Genomic DNA, 22,372 nt, shown 5'->3' with positions numbered 1-22,372 from the left:
GCGTCTGCATGGTCTCGCCAATGTACCACGCTTCGGGACATCCATTCCTGCAGCATATGAGGTGGACAATGTTGGCAGAGTCGCACGAGTATTTAACACGTACCTGGTGGGTGGTGTCCTCACGTGTAATGGTTGTACCCATGTAGATGATCTGGCACGTCTTACACAGATTGCCATGGCAGGGTTGTGTGGTGTGGTCGCTGTTCTGAAGGCTGGGTAGTTTGCTGCAAACAATGGTTTGTTTGAGGTTGCACGGTTGTTTGAAGTCAAGTGGGAGGTGGAGGGATGACCTTGGCAAGATGTTCGTCTTCATCGATGATGTGTTGAAGGCTGCAAAGAAGATGTCATAGTTTCTCTGTTCCAGGGAAGTACTGGACGGCGAAAGGTGCTCTGTCGGTACAAACAAACCTCAAACAGACCATTGTTTGCAGCAAACTACCCAGCCTTCAGAACAGCGACCACGACACCACACAACCCTGTTATGGCAATCTCTGCAAGACGTGCCAGATCATCAACTTGGGTACCACCATTACACGTGAGAACACCACTCACCAGGTACCTGGCACATACTCGGTCAACGTTGTCTACCTCATATGCTGCAGGAAAAGATGTCCCGAAGCATAGTACATTGGCGAGATGCTGTGACAATGGATGAATGGACATCGCGCGACAATCACCAGGCAGGAATGTTCCCTTCCAGTTGGGGAACACTTCAAGGACATTCAGCCTCTGATCTTCGGGTAAGCGTTCTCCAAGGCGACCTTCAGGACGCGCATCAACCCAGAATCACCAAGCAGCAACTTAAAGCCAGGTTCTGCACACATGAGTACGGTCTCAACTGGGACCTTGGATTCATGTCAAATTACATTCACCCCCCAACATGTGGCCTGGGCTTGCAAAATCTGAGCAACTATCCTGGCTTGAGACAATTCACGCCTCTTTAACCTGTGATTATCCCTCTCTCCAGTTGCTCCATCTGGACCTGTAAGGACTTAATTACCTGCAAAGACTCGCATTCAAAGTATTGTCTTGCATCATTAACTTTGTTTCTGGAACCCACCTCTTTATTCACCTGAGGAAGGAGCTATGCTCCGAAAGCTAGTGATTCAAGACAAACTTGTTGGACTTTAACCTGGTGTTGTAAGGCTTCTTACTCTGCAATAGGGTCAATGCATCATGACTCCGCTTTCCAATAGGATCAATGCACCATAAACTCCTCTGTCCAATAGTATCAGGGAACCACAAATTGGTTAGATGGGAGACGAGAAAGCATTAACCTTGTGGTGAAGTTCAGAGAAATCTTTCCTCTATCAACGATTGTTGAGCCACAATAGCAAACAATGAGGAGCCTTCTCTGGTATCTCCTCCAGTTGATCTTTGAGGTATGTGGTGAATGTAATATATGAATGTATATATACTAATTCACACTGTTATTGTAAGCGCAGTAGCGCCATCCTACCACTAGGGGGAGTAGCGCTGGGAGCACTTAGGAACTTGTACTGGGCTCCACCCTTGGTTCCGCCCACGACTCCTCCCCCTAGTGCAGCTGTATTAGTTTCCGTGTCCAGAGTCAGCCTGGGTCACTTCGAGTTCATCAACGGGTAACAGGCTGGCTCTGAAGTAAGTCGATTAAAGCCTAGATTCACATCGGAAACACATGTCTGGTGAATTGATGGTTCCATCAAGGTACTTCTGCTAATAGCATTCCCTTTCTTATGTTGCGTTGAATAGTGCAAATTACAATAATCCTGATTTAACGGGATTGAGCTGGAGGATGTTGTCGGATCAGTCCATTTCAATAAAACCATTTCAGTAGTTTGCTTAATGTGAAGATATCGGTTATATTGTAATCTTACTGGCCGTCTCTTCCATTTCCTCCGGGTCCCCTTCGGCGTCACTAATGGGGTCTCGGTGTTCCAACGAGCAATGGACCGAATGGTGTACCAGTACGGGCTGCGGGCCACGTTTCCGTACTTGGACAATGTCACCATCTGCGGCTATGACCAGCAGGACCACGACGCCAACCTCCACCGTTTTCTCCAGACGGCACAGAAACTCAACCTAACGTACAACAAGGAGAAATGCGTTTTCCGCACATCCACACTAGCCATCCTCGGCTATGTCGTGGAAAACGGAGTCCTGGGGCCCGACCTGGACCGTATGCACCCTCTCTTAGAACTCCCTCCCCCCCATTGTCCCAAGGCCCTCAAACGGTGCTTGGGAATTTTTTCCTACTACGCCCAGTGGGTCCCTCAATATGCGGACAAAGCCCGCCCACTCTTTAAGGCCACACGATTTCCCCTGTCAGCTGAGGCATGCCAGGCCTTCGACGACATCAAGGAGGACATCGCCAAAGCGGCCATGCGGGCGGTGGATGAATCCACCCCATTCCAGGTGGAGAGCGACGCCTCAGAGGTAGCTCTTGCAGCCACGTTAAACCAGGCAGGAAGACCAGTCGCATTTTTCTCCCGTACCCTCTCCGCTTCAGAACTCCGACACTCCTCAGTCGAGAAAGAAGCACCAGCCATTGTGGAGGCTATCCGTCACTGGAGGCACTACCTCGCAGGTAGGAGGTTCACCCTCATCACCGGCCAAAGATCGGTTGCCTTCATGTTCGACAACTCGCAAAGGGGCAAAATAAAAAACGGTATAATTCTGAGGTGGAGGATCGAACTCTCCACCTACAATTGCGATATCAAATATCGACCCGGGAAGCTCAACGAGCCTCCGGATGCCCTATCCCGCGGGACATGCGCAAGCGTGCAGATCGACCGATTAAAAAGTATCCACAATGACCTCTGCCACCCGGGGGTCACCCAGCTCGCCCACTACATCAGGGCCCGAAACCTGCCTTTCTCCAACGAGAAGGTAAAAGCGGTCACCAGGGACTGCGCGATCTGTGCGGAGTGCAAACCGCACTTCTATAGACCAGACAGGGCCCACCTGGTCAAGGCTTCTAGGCCCTTTGAACGCCTCGTGATTGATTTCAAAGGGCCACTCCCCTCAACAAGAACATCTACTTCTTAAACGTAGTAGACGAGTCCTCCCGCTTTTCATTCGCTATCCCGTGCCCCGACATGACCTCCCATACAGTCATTAGGGCCCTGCATAGCATCTTCACCCTGTTTGGTTTCGCCAGCTAGGTACACAGCGACCGGGGTTCGTCCTTCATGAGCGACGAGCTGCGTCAGTACCTGCTCGAAAAGGGCATTGCCTCGAGCAGGACTACCAGCTACAACCCCAGGGGGAACGGGCAGGTGGAAAGGGAGAACGCGACGGTCTGGAAGACCGTCCTACTGACCCTCCAGTCTAGAAAGCTCCAAGTCTCCCAGTGGCCGGGAGTCCTCCCAGACACGCTCCACGCTATTAGGTCCCTCTTGTGTACGGCGACCAACCAGACCCCTCACGAGAGGCTCTTAATTTTTTCCAGGGGCACTACCACGGGGGTCTCACTTCCGGCATGGCTGAGGACGCCGGGCCCCGTACTCCTGAGGAAACACGTCAGGGGGCAGAAAACCGATCCCCTTGTTGACAAGGTGCGCCTGCAACCCCCAGTACGCATTTGTCGAGTTCCCTGACGGCCGTCAGGACACTGTATCCCTCCGGGATCTGGCACCCGCCGGATCCAGCACCCCCTCTGCCCCCACAGAAGGATCTCTCACCCTACACCCCATGCTGCCGCCCCCTTGCGCTCCCGAGCCCACGAGCTCGCTCCACCAGTTCCGTGCCACCGCGCCGGCCAGCCCCCCCAGTCCCCGGTCGAACCAGGAGAGTATGAAGCTCGAATACAACCCTCCCTAGAGTCCGCCATCGTACCCCAACACACTACACCCGTCCAGCCACCGCAAGAGGCTGCAACCCCGGTGCTCCGCAGGTCTCAGCGGACAATCCGACCGCCGGACAGACTGACATTATAGACTGGACCACCCCCCCCCCCGCCGGACTTGATTTTTTTGCAGGGGGTGAATGTGGTGAATAATATATGAATGTATATATACTAATTCACACTGTTATTGTAAGCGCAGTAGCGCCATCCTACCACTAGGGGGAGTAGCGCTGGGAGCACTTAGGAACTTGTACTGGGCTCCACCCTTGGTTCCGCCCATGACTCCTCCCCCTAGTGCAGCTGTATAAGTATCCATGTCCAGAGTCAGCCTGGGTCACTTCGAGTTCATCAACGGGTAACAGGCTGGCTCTGAAGTAAGTCGATTAAAGCCTAGATTCACATCGGAAACACGTGTCTGGTGAATTGATGGTTCCATCAAGGTACTTCTGCTAATAGCATTCCCTTTCTTATGTTGTGTTGAATAGTGCAAATTACAATAATCCTGATTTAACGGGATTGAGCTGGAGGATGTTGTCGGATCAGTCCATTTCAATAAAACCATTTCAGTAGTTTGTTTAATGTGAAGATATCGGTTATATTGTAATCTTGCTGGGCGGCATGGCACAGTGGTTAGCACTGCTGCCTCATGGCGCTGAGGTCCCAGGTTTGATCCCGGCTCTGGGATCACTGTTCGTGTGGAGTTTACACATTCTCCCCGTGCCCCGTGTTTGCATGGGTTTCGCTTCCACAACTCGAAGATGTGCAGGGTAGGTGGATTGGCCACGCCAAATTGCCCCTTAATTGGAAAAAAATTAATTGCGAACTCTAAATTAAATAAAAATAAATGTAATCTTGCTCCAATGGTTCTGATGGATGACGTAGTGATCATGAGCTGGAGAATCATTCAGTAGTCTTGGCCCCCACTAGCCAACTCCTGGCTATCTGCGTCATCATTTAATGAGCGTATCATGTGACCTGCCAGGGAATCTGATCCTCACATGCCTTATCTTGTGGAAATAACATTCTGGGGAGGGGGGGGGAATAAATTTGATTGTGTAGCACTGACTCAGACTTAACGTCAGTTCTCCAGAGGGAGGCAGCACTGCAGTATTAAAGCTATATTAAAGAAGCATACTGCTCATACTTGCTTCTCCTGGGGCTCAACTGGAAAGAAACTGGTTTAATTTGATGAATCAGTGATGTGTTTAGTGTACTGATGCCCTTCAACTGACAGATTCTGGCAATGTCACCAGTGGCCCCCGTAATAGCTCCCCAGGCATTGAAATTCATGGTCATGGTTGGCCTTTTCTGTATTTGTTGGCATCATGCAGGTAGAGCTGGAGTTTATCCAGAGGCAGACCAGAAACCTCTGGACTATCTCTTCCTGAACTGGAACCAGTGAAGACATTGCTGCACTATGAATTGCCAATAAAATCCTCCATGGTGGATATATTTTTCCCACAAAGTAACAGTGTACAGGTGCTTTTCTTCTTTGGGGATGCCTCATATACCTGTATTCCAAAATGGTACCCTGCTCATCATTCTCCTCCTCCTTCTTCTTCTTGGAAATAACAAAAATATAAGGACACATGGAAGTAGCTTTTCATTCTTTTACACTGAATGGTACCCTCCCTGAACTCCAATAGATAAGTAAAACTTGGGCTCGTGCTTCAATTGCTCAGCAGGAGTTTACGCCAAGCAAAACAAAGCGATCAGCAAAAGCCTTTGCTGTGGTTTAAAGTTGAAAGGACATTTCAAACACTCCTTTCAGACCCTCAGCATCCAATTTAAATGGATCCAGGCAGCATCTGACCAACGACCAATGGAAATAGAGGAGAGAAAAGGTCATACGTTAAGAATGCATCACCAAGGAAAGACAAGTAAATCCTCCCAGAAATGTGCCATTTCTTGCACCAACCAAATCTGGACTGGCAAAGTACAAGAAGTGCAACTGGGACGGCAACCAGATATACTGGGTCGTGGCCTATTCTTCACCTATGTTGTGCCCTTAAAATAACTGCATTAGGAAAGCAAGGGCTCGGAAACCTAACCCCGAAGTGGAAAAATGAAGAAAATCATGTACAAAAACATTTAGAGGCAGAAAACTATCACAATCCCTTATTTCAAGTATACAATAAAATTAATGGTACAGAATCATTGTGATGGAGTTTTACCAGAACTGTCTGAGTACAGACAGCAAAGATCAGTGCACTCTCAGCATACAGTACCAAGGTGCAATTGTGAAATAGTCAAACACAACTCCTGACAAAGATTCCTGTGTGGAAGTACGGAGGCTGTTGACACAACACCCAGCCCTCCACAATGTGACGCCCAGATTTGACCTAATTTGCATAGGCATTATAAGGCAGATGTTTTTGAGCAGCATTGGACCATCACCAGGGATTCAAAAGAAGGACTACCTGACTGACAGAATGAGAGGGAAACTGAGAAAAGGGGAGGCCCAGGGTTTCTTTATGGGGGCTGCAAGAACACACCTATTTCTCTTTGCTCATATAAGACTAAATTAAAAATATCTTACCTGGCTTCTTCCAGCCCTGGCTCTTCTTGGGTTACTAAGTACATGAGCTTCCAAACACAGGCCCACTCTGCATATCTAAATAAAGCTGTTGCTGCCTTTCGATGGTTATCCTCCCTTTGCAGAAGAGCAGTTTCAGATTGCCACCTACTGGAAGGGCATGGGCAGATAAGTTGTGCCAACTATTTTAATCGCTAGCATGCCCAGTTTACCATTTGGGCTGGATAAAAATCAGCATTTTGGTGACAAACATTGACAAATATTATCAATGATATTGATTTAGCTCATCAATATCAACTGATATCAACTCAGTACTTCAATCTATGTCAACATTTTATGATAAAAAATCAACTACTTTCCCTGGAATCTAGGTGGGAGAGAGAGGGAAATTGAGAAATGGGATGCTCTATTGGAGCGTAGTTGTGGGAGTGAAGACTGAGGAATTGGGGCTTAGATGGGGGAGAGAAGGAGATTGGGGGATTGGAAATGGTGAATGGGCCCTCCATTTTGGGATGCAGAAATTGCAACATGGTAAATGCAAGTAGTAGCAAAACAAGGGAAGCCATGATTAAGTGAAATCTGGGAACTTTGCCATTGGTAACAGGTGAAAGGTCATTTCCACTGGTGGGAAAATGGGGAAAATACACAGGAGGAATCTCACTATGAGAAACAAAGGAGAAGGAAAATGTTTGAGAGATATTCACCATGTAGCAATTATAACAATGACTAGAACATAATTTAAAGTGAATGGGAGAAATATTTGAAAATTGAGAAATACAAAGGGATCTGTTGGCTTTTACACTAGTCTTCAAAAGGTTCTGAGATGAGACATCAAAATACAATTACCTGTTCTACATAGCCGACATGGATTAATCAATACCTCTGTAATATCCAGCCAGCAAGACTTTAAGAATTGTTTATCAAGCCAGAGATCAGAAATATGTACTGAAAGGCGACAAAGACGCTGTCTTGTTCTCTCTCTCGCTCTCTAAAGTATTGTGCCCAGATTTGCAAAGTAACCATCCTGGGAAGAAAAATCTACTGTAATCGAGATCTTTTGGGGATAAAATATGGATATCTGCTCCATGCAACTACACCCAGGAAGATGACTGAACAAAATCGCTGCAACGTGGAATCACCTCTGTTAGACCAGCCAAAGGACAACTTTGTCTTATCCTTATGAACTGTAAAATAACTTTAAGCCCACCCTTTCACTCTACCATCTGTACTGGTTTGTGAGTGGGCCCAGTGAATGTGTGAAATGTCTGAATAGTCGTTGCGAATTACTAAGATTTTTGTTAAATTCAGGAAGTAGTTTCAATAAACTTATCTTGTTCTAAACTCAGAAAACCTGTCTAACTAATTCTTTATTATCTGAAAGTGCACATATTGAGACCACTGTCATTTTGGCAAAATGCATCCTCTCTAAATTCATAGAAAATGCTCAGACCCAGAGGGGTAGATCAGGAGAATAATTTTTACCCCTCTTCATGTGGTCATAACACATCCACAGTCCTGTTGGGCAGTTCCAGGATTGTGATCCAATGACAGTGAAGAAACACCAAGTTCTAAGTCAGGCTGGTGGATGGCTTGGTGGGGAACCTGCATGTGGTGGTATTCCCATGGTTTGCTGCCCCTTCTAGGTGGTAGGGGACGTGGGTTTGCAAGACTTGGTGAATTGCTACAATGCATCTTGTACATGGCACACACTGCTGCCACTGTGCACCAGTATGTACGGGGCAGAGCCCACACCCAACCTGTTACAAAGTCAATGACAGAACAGGGCTAAATGAGAAGTTCTCACCATCTTGGCCTTAAAAACATTAAATAAATCTTCTGACACCTAAAGAAAACTAGCACGCTGCCCCCCACCTGCCTGGTGAATGCGGGTATCATGTAAGGAGACTGAGAGGGGAGTGCATGTTACTTTCTGAAATTTGCAGATTTCCAGGCCACACAGGTGCCTGAGTTGGTATCCCTAGTATTGTGCAGAGCCGTTCCCCATTTTCAGATTGGATAACCTTCCAGTGGCACTGCAAAATGCAGAGGGGCTAGTAGCGGAGATCTCTAGTAAACATGTTCCCAGCATGATTTGTTTGCAGTGTAACATTTTAGTTACGAAATATGATTGCAAACAAAGAAAAAATTAACAGTTGAAGAAGTGATAATTTGGGACTCTTTTATTGTTTGCATCATTGACTTTGAAAACATATTATTATTTTGTTTTCATTGTTCAGAAAAGGTATAAATTGTGGGTGAAGAGGTTATGTTTAGAAAACCGAAGCTTATGCATAATTACATCAATTTGGTATCCAACATTTAGAGCTTGCAGTCATTTGCATTTTCCGTGCAATGTCTCAAATGGGACATCAATCTCCATTAGAGATAACTGTAAAAATTATACAGCTTTCTCTGTAGTTTTCTCAGCTAAAGGAGCGGCTTTACTGGAAGAACTACCTTGAGTGAAATCTAACAGGAACACCAGCATGATCTACATAAAAGGTGACAGGAACTAGATGCGTTCCTGACACATTAGTTCTTCCGGTGATTCGGGCTGGACAGCTTGCTGCATATTTTTCAACGATTTGTCTTCCAGTTCTTTTTTAGCCAGGATTTCACAGCTGTCATTTGCTTTCTCTGTTACATCATCTTCTGCAGAAGCCCCGAGAGGTCTTGGACGCACAGTGATTGCTGTCTCTTCTTCTCCATGAACTTTGTGTCTATCACCTGCTTCATGACAGATTTTTTCTGCTATAAAATACAAAGTGCAATATGAAGCATTGACATACTATTATAATATGTTGAATGTAATCATTGAGCTTTAGTGTGATTAGAAAGTACAGTTCATCAAGAGTCCACTTGATGAGGAAGATTTTCATCTGACCTGCCCATCATTGGACCATTCAGCTTTTCATTCTATTGAAACTAATGAAAATCAGGTGGTTTTTATAATGGGAATGCAGTCCCTTCTGCCAAACATTCAAGATGAATTTGCCCCAAAATGTTAAAGTTTCTTTTCATTCACAATTTATAAAAGGTAAATATCACTGGACAGCTGATGATTTCATGCCTTATACATTAGATGGTTCATTCACCAATGTTACATTCCCTCAAATCCAAGCAGCATAGGATTAATGAATGAACTCTCAGGGCAGCAGGGTGGCACAGTGGTTGACACTGCTACCTCACGGCTCTGGGTCACAGTCCGTGTGGCGTTTGCACATTCCCCCAGTATATGTGCGGGTTTCACCCCCACAACCCAAAGATGTGCAGAGTAGTTGGATTGGCCACGCTAAATTGCCCCTTAATTGGAAAAAATGAATTGGGTACTCGAAATTTATATTTAAAAAAATGAATGTTCTATCCACGGGCGGGATTTTCCGGCCACTCCTGCTGGCGGGATCTTGTTTGGGGGACATGGCACAGTGACATCCAGCTGTAGTTTAGTACCAGATTGCCTCTCACCGATCAACTGCTTTCAGGATCTGCTCGGTGATCAATTCCCAATCCTTTTCCTTTTCACTCTCCTCCAGCTGTGAGCCTTTAATGATATGCTCAATTATAAAATAGACTATTTTATAAGTATCTCTTTAGGGTATCTCTTTGGGGGCCAAGCTTTCCTAGCTCCTTATTTATAATGACCTGCATGAATTAGAACCTTTTTATGTTCTGGGGAGCCACTTGCTTCAATTTTGGTGGAGTTGGGTTGACTTAGGAACAGGAGTAGGACATTCAACCTCACTAGCCCGTTCCCCCATTCAATTATATTGTGGCTGATACGACCCTTAACTTCATCTATCTGTAACTCCTTATCTCATTGCCAAACAATAACAATTTCAATTTTGAAATGTTCAATTGGCCTGAAGAGTTTTTTTGTTGGAGAGTTCCAGCTTCCACTGCTCTTGGGTGAACAAATTCTACCTGGCATCATCTTTGAAATGTTTCACTCTAATTTTGAGATGAGAAAATCATTTCCCTTTATCTGTCCTACCAACTTCATTAATCATTTTAAACACCTCAAGATCATCCTTTTTGTTTTTATAAATTTAGAATACCCAATTATTTTTTTCCCAATTAAGAGGCAATTTAACGTGGCCAATCCATTTACCCTACACATCCTTTTTGGTTTGTGGGGGGTGAGACCTATGCAGACATGAGGAGAATGTGCAAACTCCACACAGACAGTGACCCAGAGCCAGGATTTAACTCAGGTCCTTGGTGCCATGATGCAGCAGTGTTAACCACTGCGCCACCCTTCATCCTTTAATCTTCTATGGAGGATGTCTTCTCCTAACCCCACAAGTTCATTGATGTACATAAATGGGATCCCTTCAGATTAAATATGTGTATATTGTTACTTGTTCCTATATTGTAGCCACCTGGGTTGGCCACTTCCTCACACAAAATGGAAGAATGCAAAGATTGCAGGGTAAAATGGACATTGGCAAAGAAACCAGCAGTCTGCAGAATCCCCTGTATTCTAGCTGCCACAGAAACCCGACAGAATTGTAAATGACAAGCTGCGCATATTAATGAAGCGATTTACGGTGATTCCCAGGCACAATGGACACAACAGTTAAACATTCTATGGAAGGCCAGACATTCCGGCGCCAGTAGAGTCTAAGACAAAGGACACCAATAAGGTGTGAGGAACGCCCGGTGATCGAGGAACGGCCCAGTTATTGGGGAAATTCAAATCAATCGATTGGGAAGAGACCCAATCGATTGCAGGTTTATAGAGGGTCCGCCCTGAAGGATGATAAGCCCCTGGGACCTATAAAAGTCAGGTCCCAGGACTAATTCGCTCTCTTGACCAGCTCCTCTTGACCAGCACTTCTTGACCAACCGGCCCTCCCAGCAGAACACCTTTGCAGTAGAAGAACCCTGAGAAGGAGAGGCCTGGTCAGCAACCACCATCAAGTAAGTGTCATACAATGCACGCTACGAGAGTAGACACTCCTGACCCCTTTAGTCCACACCAACTGGAAGCCTGTGGATCCAGGACAAAGCAAGAGGCCATTGTTCCCTGATCCGGCAGTTCCCTTATTCCAGATAAGTATTGGCCTGTTAGTGGTAGGATTAGCCTAGTCTTGTAGTTTTATGTGCACAAGTAGTAGATAACTATTATAATAAACGTGTCTTGTTTGAACTTACTAACTGGTGTATTGAGTTATTGGTCTGAACTTGAACTTGAAACTTGTGGCGGTATCTTAATGATACCTGGCGACCCTAGAGCTAAGGAATAAAACAGAGCCAAATTGAGTGTAAAGCACACTCACCCAGAACGAGCAACATTTAGTGGCGACTCCACCGGGACTCGACTAGAAGTGCCCCCCCCCCCCCCCCCCCCCACTCCGAGAGAACCCAGAAATTTGAATCTGAAATCCAATTGGGAAAAGGAAAAACCACAAGTGTTCAAGTAGTTCAAATCAATCCTCATAATTCGGAAGTGTGTTTTTGCATGCGTAACTAACAGGGTTGCAAGGTAAAACCGAGAGATTTTTGTTGCGACAAACTGTCGGGAGTTTATAATTCGGAAAATAGCGAAAGCCGTACCTGTATTTTATAGCACAGCCTTATTATCCCTCGTTCCAAATTTAAAAGAGCTTAAGATAGAAAAAATGGCCATGCAGGCAATGGAACGCCTCATGAACCCAGAGCAGTTCGTGGTCGCAGTGACCAACAGCAGCAGAGTAGGTCAGTGTCCCGTTTGGAAGCTGGAACTCAGGAAGTACCTCAAAGGGAAAGGATGGCCCCTTTGGAGTGAGTTTTGTTTGAATGAGGAGACAGGTCCTGGGAGTACAGGGCATACTTGGTGGGAGAACCTGTCTGAAATTCATAAGAAAAGTTTAAGTAAAGCCCGTAAGCCGATGGCAATTGTGTCCTGCTTGGCACAATTGCAAGGCACAGAGGAGGTCGTCAGGACGCTCCGAGCAGAGTTAGAGGAGAGAAATAGAATGATCAAAGTGGATGTCAGGGACATCGAGAGAGAGAATTCAGAATCAAGGCAAAAGTTGGCAGATAAGGATAGAGAGGTGGATAATGCCAAGAGGGCACACCAGTCTTGTCTAGCCCATCTGAGCAGCTCCCAGGTACAATACGAAAAAGCCTATCAGGATGTGCAGCGTGCAGTCCCGATAAGAGAAGAATCAGAGAAACAGGTAGCGACACTGAAAAAGCAGTGTAGCGACCTAAAGGCAGCTTTAAGAGCACTCCATGCTGCCACCGCTGAGCAAAGGCAAAGCACAGTGGACCATGCAAAGTGTAGGAAGCAGATTGCGGAGCTGCAATCTCTGCTTTCTGTGCAGAATGGCTTCCAAGAAACCTTTGGAACGCAATTAGAGGAAGAGAATGCACCAGATTGGCAGGAGTTAAGCGAGACAGCGCAGCGATATGTTCAGGGAACATGTGCGCTAGCAGCGCAGCGGAAAAAGAAAGCGGCCCAACCCCCCACAGATCAGAAAGCACCCGCACCAATGAACCCAGTCACCACCCAACGAAAAGCAACCGCAGACGGCGCACCCAAGATCACTTACACCACTCCCTTAATCATGACTCAACTAAGGGACGCGTCTGATAAAATCACCCCATTTCTCCCCACTTCAGACCCCCACCAATTCTTTGCAAGAGTTAAGCAACAGGCGACCATGTACGGGCTTGATGCACGAGAGCAGGTTAAGCTCACAGTTTTGAGTTTAGACTCATCGGTAGTAGCAGCCCTCCCCGACCCACAGAACATTGGAGGAGGAACCCTCGAAGAAATGCATACAGCTATTTTGGATGCGATAGGGTACAACAGAGGAGACCCAGTTGAAGGCCTAAACAGATGTAGGCAGAAAAAGACCGAACACCTCACGGCATTTTCTGGAAGGCTGCGGATTCACTTCACTGCAGTTTTCGGTGAATTAGACCGCGCACATTTGACCCAGGATAACATGGTTAAATGGGCCCGCACTATCATCTCCCACGCCACAGATGCAGGACAGAAAGTCTGCTCTAATTACGACCCCTCAGAAGAGGCCCATAATGAAAAATGGGTATTGAAAAGATTGTCCCGCGCTTGGGAGCAATCTGTGCACAACAAGACAGCATTTAAGAAGCCCGAGGATGCGCAAACCGAGGTAGATATCCAAGCAGTAAGAACGCACCAAAACCGCGCATGGGTAAATGAGGGACAGAACAGGCCCCCACAGAAATCACAGGAATGTTTCAACTGCGGACAGTTAGGGCATTTTGCTAAGGAATGCAACGCCCCGCAGAAATCTCAGAGAGGCCAGCAGACAGGCACTCTGAACAGGAACAGAGTAAAGCCTATTCACAGTATAGGGACGCAGTCAGGACAGACCAATGTGGACGGAACGGACTGACGGTGTTCGGGCTCCCCCACTTGGGTATGTGACACCCTCTGGGACAGATCCGGACGACCGGTAGTCACAGCGAACATTCGGGGAAATCCCATAGAATTACTCTGGGACACAGGAGGGTCCCGCACGACCATTAATTCCTCCACTACACCACTGGCAAACACGTGGCCCACTACAGCCACAATAACACTCAGCGGATTTACAGGACACCCACAGCAAGGAACCATTACAGCCCCTGTACCAATCCAGCTAGGGAATATCTCCACCAGACACCCCGTTGTTTTAGTTAATCTGCCCCACACAGCAGAACACATACTGGGCATTGATTTTATGAATGCCCACAGCCTGTCGTTCGACCCAGTCAATCAGTGTGTCTGGCGAATGGCAAAATCAGACAGAGCACCCGCAACGCTCACAGTAGGTGAATACGAACATAGGATTAGCGCAGTGGGCGACTATTGTTTTGACCCGACCACGCTCAGCATGGACAAACAGGTTAGGGCAGTTTTAAACAAGCACAGGACAGCATTTGCCAGTCACCAGCATGACTGCGGCAGTATGACTGGACAAGTTCAGATTACAGGACCTGACCCGAGACCACAAAGACAGTATAGATTTCCCCTAGAAGCGGAGGGAGAAATTGGAAAGGTTATAGAGAGCTTATTAGAGCAGGGCGTACTAAGGACAGTAGCCTCGACTAATAATGCCCCTATTTGGCCAGTGAGGAAGCTCGACAGATCATGGCGTCTGACCATTGATTATCGGGAACTCAACAAAGTTAGCCCCCACGGTAGCGACAAGTCCCGAGACCATGCTCAAGCAGGGACTCAACTCCAAGTATTTCAGGGTATTGGACATTAGCAATGGCTTTTGGTCAATTCCATTGGCAAAGGCGTGCCAGTACAAATTTGCCTTCACTTTTAAAGGTCAGCAGCACACGTGGACGTGGCCTCCCACAAGGATTCCACAATTCCCCCTCCATTTTCCACCGACAGCTGGCAAATGGACTAGCAAAATTTTCCCGACCCGAATGTCTGGTACAGTATGTGGACGACCTATTACTGCAGACAGACAGTAAGGCAGAGCACATCACGCTTCTGTCTGAACTCCTACAACTCTTACAGTCAATCGGGTGTACAGTTAACCCCAGAAAGGCCCAACTATTGGAGAATAGAGTGATGTATTTGGGTACAATCATCATGCACGGCAAACGCGAGATCGAGTTCAAAAGAATTGACTCAATCGTCAAATTGCCCCTTCCCCAAAATGTTTCAGCCCTCCGGTCGTTTTTAGGACTGGTTGGGTATTGTCGGAACCATATCGATGGTTTTGCGACCAAGGCAGCCCCACTTTCAGACCTCCTTAAGAAAGGAGCCCTTGGGAATGGCTTCCGCAGCATACAGAGGCTGTGGAAGATTGAAAGAAAGCCCTTAGTGCAGCACCTGCACTACAAGTTCCAGACACGCTCTCCCCCTACGCAATTGAGGTAACAAGCACAGATCTGACCCTCTCGGCTGTGCTCCTTCAGGAACGGCACAAGAAGCTACGACCAGTGGCTTATGCCTCCAGACTGTTAGACCCAGTAGAGTGATGGAACCATCAATTCACGAGACACGTGCTTTCAGATATGAACAGTGGTTTTAATCTACTTACTTCAGAGCCAACCTGTTGCCCGTTGAACTCTCGATGAACTCAGGCTGGCTCTGGACACGGTTATTTATACAGCAGTCTAGGGGGAGGAGTCGTGGGCGGAGCCAAGGGTGGAGCCCTGTACAAACTCCTGAGCATTCCCAGAGCTACTCCCCCTAGTGGTCGGATAACGCTACTGCGCTTACAATTATATAGGTAAATACAGTGTGAATTACTAAGTGACATTCACCACATTCACCCCCTGCAAAAAAATCAAGTCCGGCGGGGGTGGTGGTCCACAAAGTAAGTCTGTCCGGTGGTCGAAGTGTCCGCTGTGATCTGCGGAGCACCGGGGTTGCAGCCTCTTGCGGTGGCTGGATGGGTGTTGTGTGCTGGGGTACGATGGCGGACTCCAGGGAGGGTTGTGTCCGAGCTTCATACTCTTCTGGTTCGACCGGGGACTGGGGGCGCTGGGGGCTGGCCGGCGCAGGTGCACGGAACTGGTGGAGTGAGCTCGTGGGCTCGGGAGCACGAGGGGACAGCAGCATGGGGTTTAGGGTGAGAGGTCCATCTGTGGGGGTAGAGGGGGTGCTGGATCCAGCGGTTGCCAGATCCCGGAGGGATACTGTGTCCCGGCGGCCGTCAGGGAACTCGACGAAGGTGTACTGGGGGTTGGAGTGGAGCAGGCGCACCTTCTCAACAAGGGGGTCGGTTTTGTGTGCCCTGACATGTTTCCTCAGGAGTACCGTGCCCAGTGTCCTCAGCCATGCCAGAAGTGAGACCCCCGTGGTAGTGCCCCTGGAAAAAATGAAGAGCCTCTCGTGAGGGGTCTGATTGGTCGCTGTGCATAGGAGGGACCTAATAGCGTGGAGCGTGTCTGGGAGGACTTCCTGCCACTGGGAGACGTGGAGCTTTCTAGACCGGAGGGTCAGTAGGACGGTCTTCCAGACCGTCGCGTTCTCCCTCTCCACCTGCCCGTTCCCCCTGGGATTGTAGCTGGTAGTCCTGCTCGAGGCAATGCCCTTGTCGAGGAGGTACTGACGCAGCTCGTCGCTCATGAAGGACGAACCCCGGTCGCTGTGTACGTAGCTGGGGAAACCAAACAGGGTGAAGATACTATGCAGGGCCCTAATGACTGTGTGGGAGGTCATGTTGGGGCACGGGATAGCAAATGGGAAACGGGAGAACTCATCTACGACGTTTAGAAAGTAAACGTTCTTGTTAGTTGAGGGGAGTGGCCCTTTGAAATCAATCGCGAGGCATTCAAAGGGCCTAGAAGCCTTGACCAGGTGGGCCCTGTCTGGTCTATAGAAGTGCGGTTTGCACTCCGCACAGATCGGGCAATCCCTGGTGACCGCTTTTACCTCCTCGTTGGAGAAAGGCAGGTTTCGGGCCCTGATGTAGTGGGCAAGCCGGGTGATCCCCGGGTGGCAGAGGACGTTGTGGATGACTTTCAGTCGGTCAATCTGCACGGTGGTGCATGTGCCGCTGGATAGGGCATCCGACGGCTCGTTGAGCTTCCCAGGTCGATACTTTTTTTAAAAAATAATTTTTATTGAAAAATTTTGATTTTATACAACATTGGCGCACCTTAGTAAAATACCGAAAATAACAATAATATTAACAATCATATACATTCGCCCCATCCCCATGAACAACCCAGCATTTTAACAACAACGCAAATTAACACACTGTAAAGTTACAGAATAAACACTACAATAATGCACCCCCCCCCCCCCCCGGGTTGCTGCTGCTATTGACCAAGTTACCTATCTCTGAGCCAGGAAGTCCAGAAAAAGCTGCCATCGTTTATAGAACCCTTGTATTGATCCTCTCAGGGCAAATTTGACCATCTCCAATTTTATAAATCCCGCCATGTCTCTGATCCAGGTCTCCATGCTTGGGGGCCTCGCATCTTTCCACTGCATCAAGATCCTCCGCCGGGCTACTAGGGACGCAAAGGCCAGGACACCGGCCTCTTTCGCCTCCTACACTCCCGACTCCACCGCAACTCCAAAAATTGCAAGTCTCCACCCTGGTTTGACCCTGGATCCAACCACCCTCGACACCGTCCCCGCCACCCCCTTCCAGAATTCTTCCAGTGCTGGGCATGCCCAGAACATATGGGCATGGTTCGCAGGACTCCCCGAACATCTGGTGCACCTGTCCTCACCCCCAAAGAACCTACTCATCCTAGTCCCGGACATGTGGGCCCGGTGCAGCACCTTAAATTGGATGAGACTAAGCCTCGCACATGAGGAGGAAGAGTTGACTCTCTCCAAGGCATCTGCCCAAGTCCCGTCCTCTATCTGCTCCCCGAGTTCCTCCTCCCATTTAGCCTTCAGCTCCTCCACTGACGACTCCTCCACCTCCTGCATTACCTTATAGATGTCAGACACCTTCCCCTCTCCTACCCACGCCCCCGAAAGCACTCTGTCCATCGTCTCCTGCGAGGGCAGCAAAGGGAATCCCTCTACCTGTCGCCTAGCAAACGCCTTTACCTGCAGGTATCTGAACATGTTCCCTTGGGGAAGGCCAAATTTATCTTCCAGTTCCCCCAGGCCCGCAAATCTCCCGCCAATAAACAGGTCCCTCAATTTGCTGATGCCCGCCCTTTGCCACCCCCTGAATCCCCCATCCGTGTTCCCCGGGATGAACCGATGGTTGCCACCCAGTGGAGCCTCCATCGAGCCCCCTGTTTCCCCCCGATGCCGTCTCCACTGTCCCCAGATTCTTAGGGTCGCCGCCACCACCGGGCTCGTGGTAAACCTCTTAGGGGAGAGCGGCAACGGTGCCATTACCATGGCACCCAGGCTCGTACCTCTACATGACGCCATCTCCATTCTTTTCCACGCCGCCCCTCCCCCCTCCATCACCCATTTACGCACCATTGACACATTGGCTGCCCAATAGTACCCCAGAAGGTTGGGCAGCGCCAGCCCGCCTCTATCCCTCCCTCGCTCCAGGAACACCCTCCTCACTCTCGGAGTCCCATGTGCCCACACAAAGCTCAGAATACTGCCGGTCACTCTCCTAAAGAAGGCCCTGGGGATAAATATGGGCAGGCACTGAAAAAGGAACAAGAACCTCGGAAGTACCGACATTTTGACGGACTGTACCCTCCCCGCCAACGACAATGGCAGCATGTCCCTCCTCCTGAACTCCTCCTCCATCTGATCTACCAGTCTGGTAAAGTTATGCTTGTGGAGAGTCCCCCAGTCCCTCGCCACTTGCACCCCCAGGTACCTAAAGCTCTCTCCTGCCCGCCTAAGCGGGAGCCTACTAATTCCTTCCTCCTGGTCTCCAGGGTGCACCACAAACACCTCGCTCTTGCCTAAGTTTAATTTATAACCTGAAAAGGTCCCAAACTCGGCAGCTCCATCACTCCCGGCATCCCTCCCACCGGGTCTGCCACATACAGTAACAGGTCGTCAGCATACAACGACACCCTATGTTCCTCTCCACCTCGCACCAAGCCTCTCCACCTCTCTGAATCTCTCAACGCCATCGCCAGCGGCTCGATTGCCACTTCAAACAACAAGGGGGACAGGGGGCAACCCTGCCTGGTCCCTCGGTAAAGCCGGAAGTACTCCGACCTCCTCCTATTCGTGGCCACGCACGCCATCGGGGCCTCATATAGCAGCCTTACCCATCTAATGAACCCTTCACCAAATCCAAACCTCCCCAACACCTCCCATAGGTGCCCCCACTCCACTCTATCGAAGGCCTTCTCCGCATCCAGCGCCACCACTATCTCTGCCTCCCCCTCAATCGCCGGCATCATGATGACATTCAGCAATCTCCGCACATTCGTGTTCAGCTGCCTTCCCTTCACAAAACCTGTCTGGTCCTCGTGCACAACCCCTGGCACACAGTCCTCTATCCTGGTGGCCAGGATTTTTGCCAGCACCTTAGCATCCACGTTGAGGAGAGATATGGGCCTGTATGAACCACACTGCTGGGGGTCCTTGTCCTTCTTTAAAATTAACGAGATCAGCGCATGCAACATCATCGGGGGCAAAGTCCCCCCTTCCTACGCTTCGTTGAGTGTCCGCACCAGCAAGGGGCCCACTAGGTCCACAAACTTTTTATAAAATTCCACCGGGACCCATCCGGCCCCGGTGCCTTCCCTGACTGCATCTTCCCGATCCCCTTAACTAGCTCCTCCAGCTCAATCGGCACACCCAGCCCCTCCACCTTCTCCTCCTGCACCTTCGGGAATGAAAGCCTGTCAAGGAACCTCTCCATTCCCCTCCGCTCCCCCGTTGGCTCCGACCGGTACAGTTCCCCGTAAAAGTCCTTGAAGACCTCATTCACCTCTACCACCTTCCGCACCACATTCCCACTCTTGTCTCTCACTCCAGCAATCTCCTTAGCAGCATCCCGCTTACGGAGCTGATGAGCCAGCATCCTACTCGCCTTTTCACCATGTTCGTACACTGCCCCTTGTGCCTTCCTCCACTGTGCCTCCGCCTTTCTAGTGGTAAGCAAATCAAATTTAGCCTGCAGGCTGCGCCTCTCCCCCAACAGTCCCTCCTCTGGTGCCTCTGCATACCTCCTGTCCACCTCCAGCATCTTTCCCACCAGTCTATTCCTCTCACTCCTCTCGCTCCTCTCCCTGTGTGCCCGGATGGATATCAGCTCCCCACGAATTACTGCCTTCAGGGCTTCCCAGACCATCCCCACCTGAACCTCCCCCGTATCATTCACCTCAAGGTACCCCTCAATACTTGCCCGGACCCTCCGACACACCTCCTCCTCCGCCAACAACCCCACATCCAACCGCCACAACGGACGTTGGTCCCGCACCTCCCCCATCTCCAACTCTATCCAATGCGGAGCGTGGTCGGAGATTGCAATGGACGAATACTCGGCCTCCTCCACTCTCGGAATCAGTCCCCTACTCACCACGAAGAAATCTATCCGAGAGTAGACCCTATGTACGTGGGAGAAGAAAGAGTACTCGCGTGCCCTCGGCCTCACAAACCTCCATGGATCCACTCCACCCATCTGATCCATAAACCCTCTCAGTACCTTGGCCGCCGCCGGCCTCCTACCCATCCTACAGTTGGACCGATCCAGTGAAGGATCCAACACCGTATTGAAGTCCCCCCCTATGATCAGACCTCCCGCCTCCAGATCCGGGATCCGTCCCAACATACGCCTCATAAAGCCCGCATCGTCCCAATTTGGGGCATACACACTAGCCAGTACCACCTTCTCTCCTTGTAGCCTGCCCCTAACCATAACATACCTACCCCCCTTATCCGCCACCACCTCCGATGCCTCAAACAACACATTTTTCCCCACCAGAATCGCCACTCCCCGGTTCTTCACATCCAACCCCGAGTGGAAAACCTGCCCCACCCATCCCTTCCTCAGGCGGACCTGGTCCGCCACCCTCAGGTGGGTCTCCTGAAGCATTGCCACATCCGCCTTTAGCCCCTTCAGGTGAGCCAGTACCCTCGACCGCTTCACCGGCCCATTCAACCCTCTCGCATTCCAGGTGACCAACCGGATCAGAGGGTGTCCCGCCCCCCTCCCCCGTCGGCTAGCCATAGCCCATCGACTGCCCGCCCCAGGCCAGCACCCCCTGCTCGACCCCGTCCCCATAGCGACAACCCCTCACCTCTGTCCCCCCAGCCCCCACCAGCTCCTTCTTGACCCTACCAGCAGCAACCCGGTATTCCCCTTTCCCCCCCTCCCTTCCCCCCCAGGCTAGGAACCCTCCCAGCTGCGAACCGTCCCGGGTCGATACTTAATATCGTAATAATAGGTGGAGAATTCGATCTTCCACCGAAGAATTTTATCATTTTTTATTTTGCCCCTTTGCGAGTTATCAAACATAAAGGCAACCGATCGTTGGTCGGTGATGAGGGTGAACCTCCTACCTGCGAGGTAGTGCCTCCAGTAACGAATAGCCTCCACAATGGCTTGTGCTTCTTTCTCGACTGAGGAGTGTCGGAGTTCTGAAGCGGAGAGGGTACGGGAGAAAAATGGGACTGGTCTCCCTGCCTGATTTAGTGTGGCTGCTAGAGCTACCTCTGAGGCGTTGCTCTCAACCTGGAATGGAGTGGATTCATCCACCGCCCGCATTGCCGCTTTGGCGATGTCCTCCTTGATGTAGTTGAAGGCCTGGCGTGCCTCAGCTGACAGGGGAACTCGTGTGGCCTTAAAGAGTGGGCGGGCTTTGTCCACATATTGAGGGACCCACTGGGCGTAGTAGGAGAAGAAGCAAAAGCACCGTTTGAGGGCCTTGGGGCAATGGGGGAGGGGGAGTTCTAAGAGGGGGCGCATACGGTCCGGGTCTGGGCCCAGGACTCCGTTTTCCACGACGTAGCCGAGGATGGCCAGTCTGTTTGTGCGGAAAAAGCATGTCTCTTTGTTGTAGGTGATGTTTAATTTCTGGAATTTCTGGCAGTCTGGAAAAAACGGTGGAGGTTGGCGTCGTGGTCCTGCTGGTCATAGCCGCAGATGGTCACATTGTCCAAGTATGGAAATGTGGCCCGCAGCCCGTACTGGTCCACCATTCGGTCCATTGATCGTTGGAACACCGAGACCCCATTAGTGACGCCGAAGGGGACCCGGAGGAAATGGAAGAGGCGGCCATCGGCCTCGAATGCCGTGTAGTGGCGGTCCTCCGGGCGGATTGGGAGCTGGTGGTATGCAGACTTCAGATCCACCGTGGAAAAGAGCCGATACTGGGCGATCTGATTTAACACGTCTGGAATCCTGGGGAGGGGATACGTGTCGAGGAGCGTAAATCTATTTATGGTCTGACTATAGTCGACAACCATGCGGAATTTTTCCCCGGTCTTAACGACCACCACCTGAGCTCTCCAGGGACTATTGCTGGCCTCTATAATCCCCTCACTGAGAAGCCTTCGGACCTCTGATCTGATAAATACCCTATCCTGCAGGCTGTATCGCCTGCTACGAGTGGCTACGGGTTTACAGTCCTTTGTGAGATTGGCGAACAGAGGAGGGGGTTAGATTTGCAGCGTAGCGAGGCTGCAG

At 49.7% G+C, this 22,372-nt stretch overlaps 1 protein-coding gene across 4 annotated transcripts in view; it reads right to left on the bottom strand.

Moving 5' to 3' along the window:
- Positions 1–8,520: 8,520 nt before the first annotated feature.
- dyrk4 (dual-specificity tyrosine-(Y)-phosphorylation regulated kinase 4) overlaps positions 8,521–22,372 on the bottom strand; it is a 143,924-nt gene continuing 130,072 nt past the window's right edge. For all 4 annotated transcript variants that reach the window (XM_038811365.1, XM_038811367.1, XM_038811368.1 and 1 more), the window contains one exon: positions 8,521–9,113. In XM_038811365.1, coding sequence (XP_038667293.1) covers positions 8,875–9,113 — 239 coding nt within the window. In that variant the 3' untranslated portion in view covers positions 8,521–8,874. The remainder of the gene's footprint in view (positions 9,114–22,372) is intronic.

Source organism: Scyliorhinus canicula, chromosome 11 (genome assembly GCF_902713615.1).
Source record: "Scyliorhinus canicula chromosome 11, sScyCan1.1, whole genome shotgun sequence".
Lineage (NCBI taxonomy): Eukaryota > Metazoa > Chordata > Chondrichthyes > Carcharhiniformes > Scyliorhinidae > Scyliorhinus > Scyliorhinus canicula.
The sequence above is the reverse complement of the archived record's forward strand: the minus strand, read 5'-3'. Positions and strand labels throughout refer to the sequence as shown.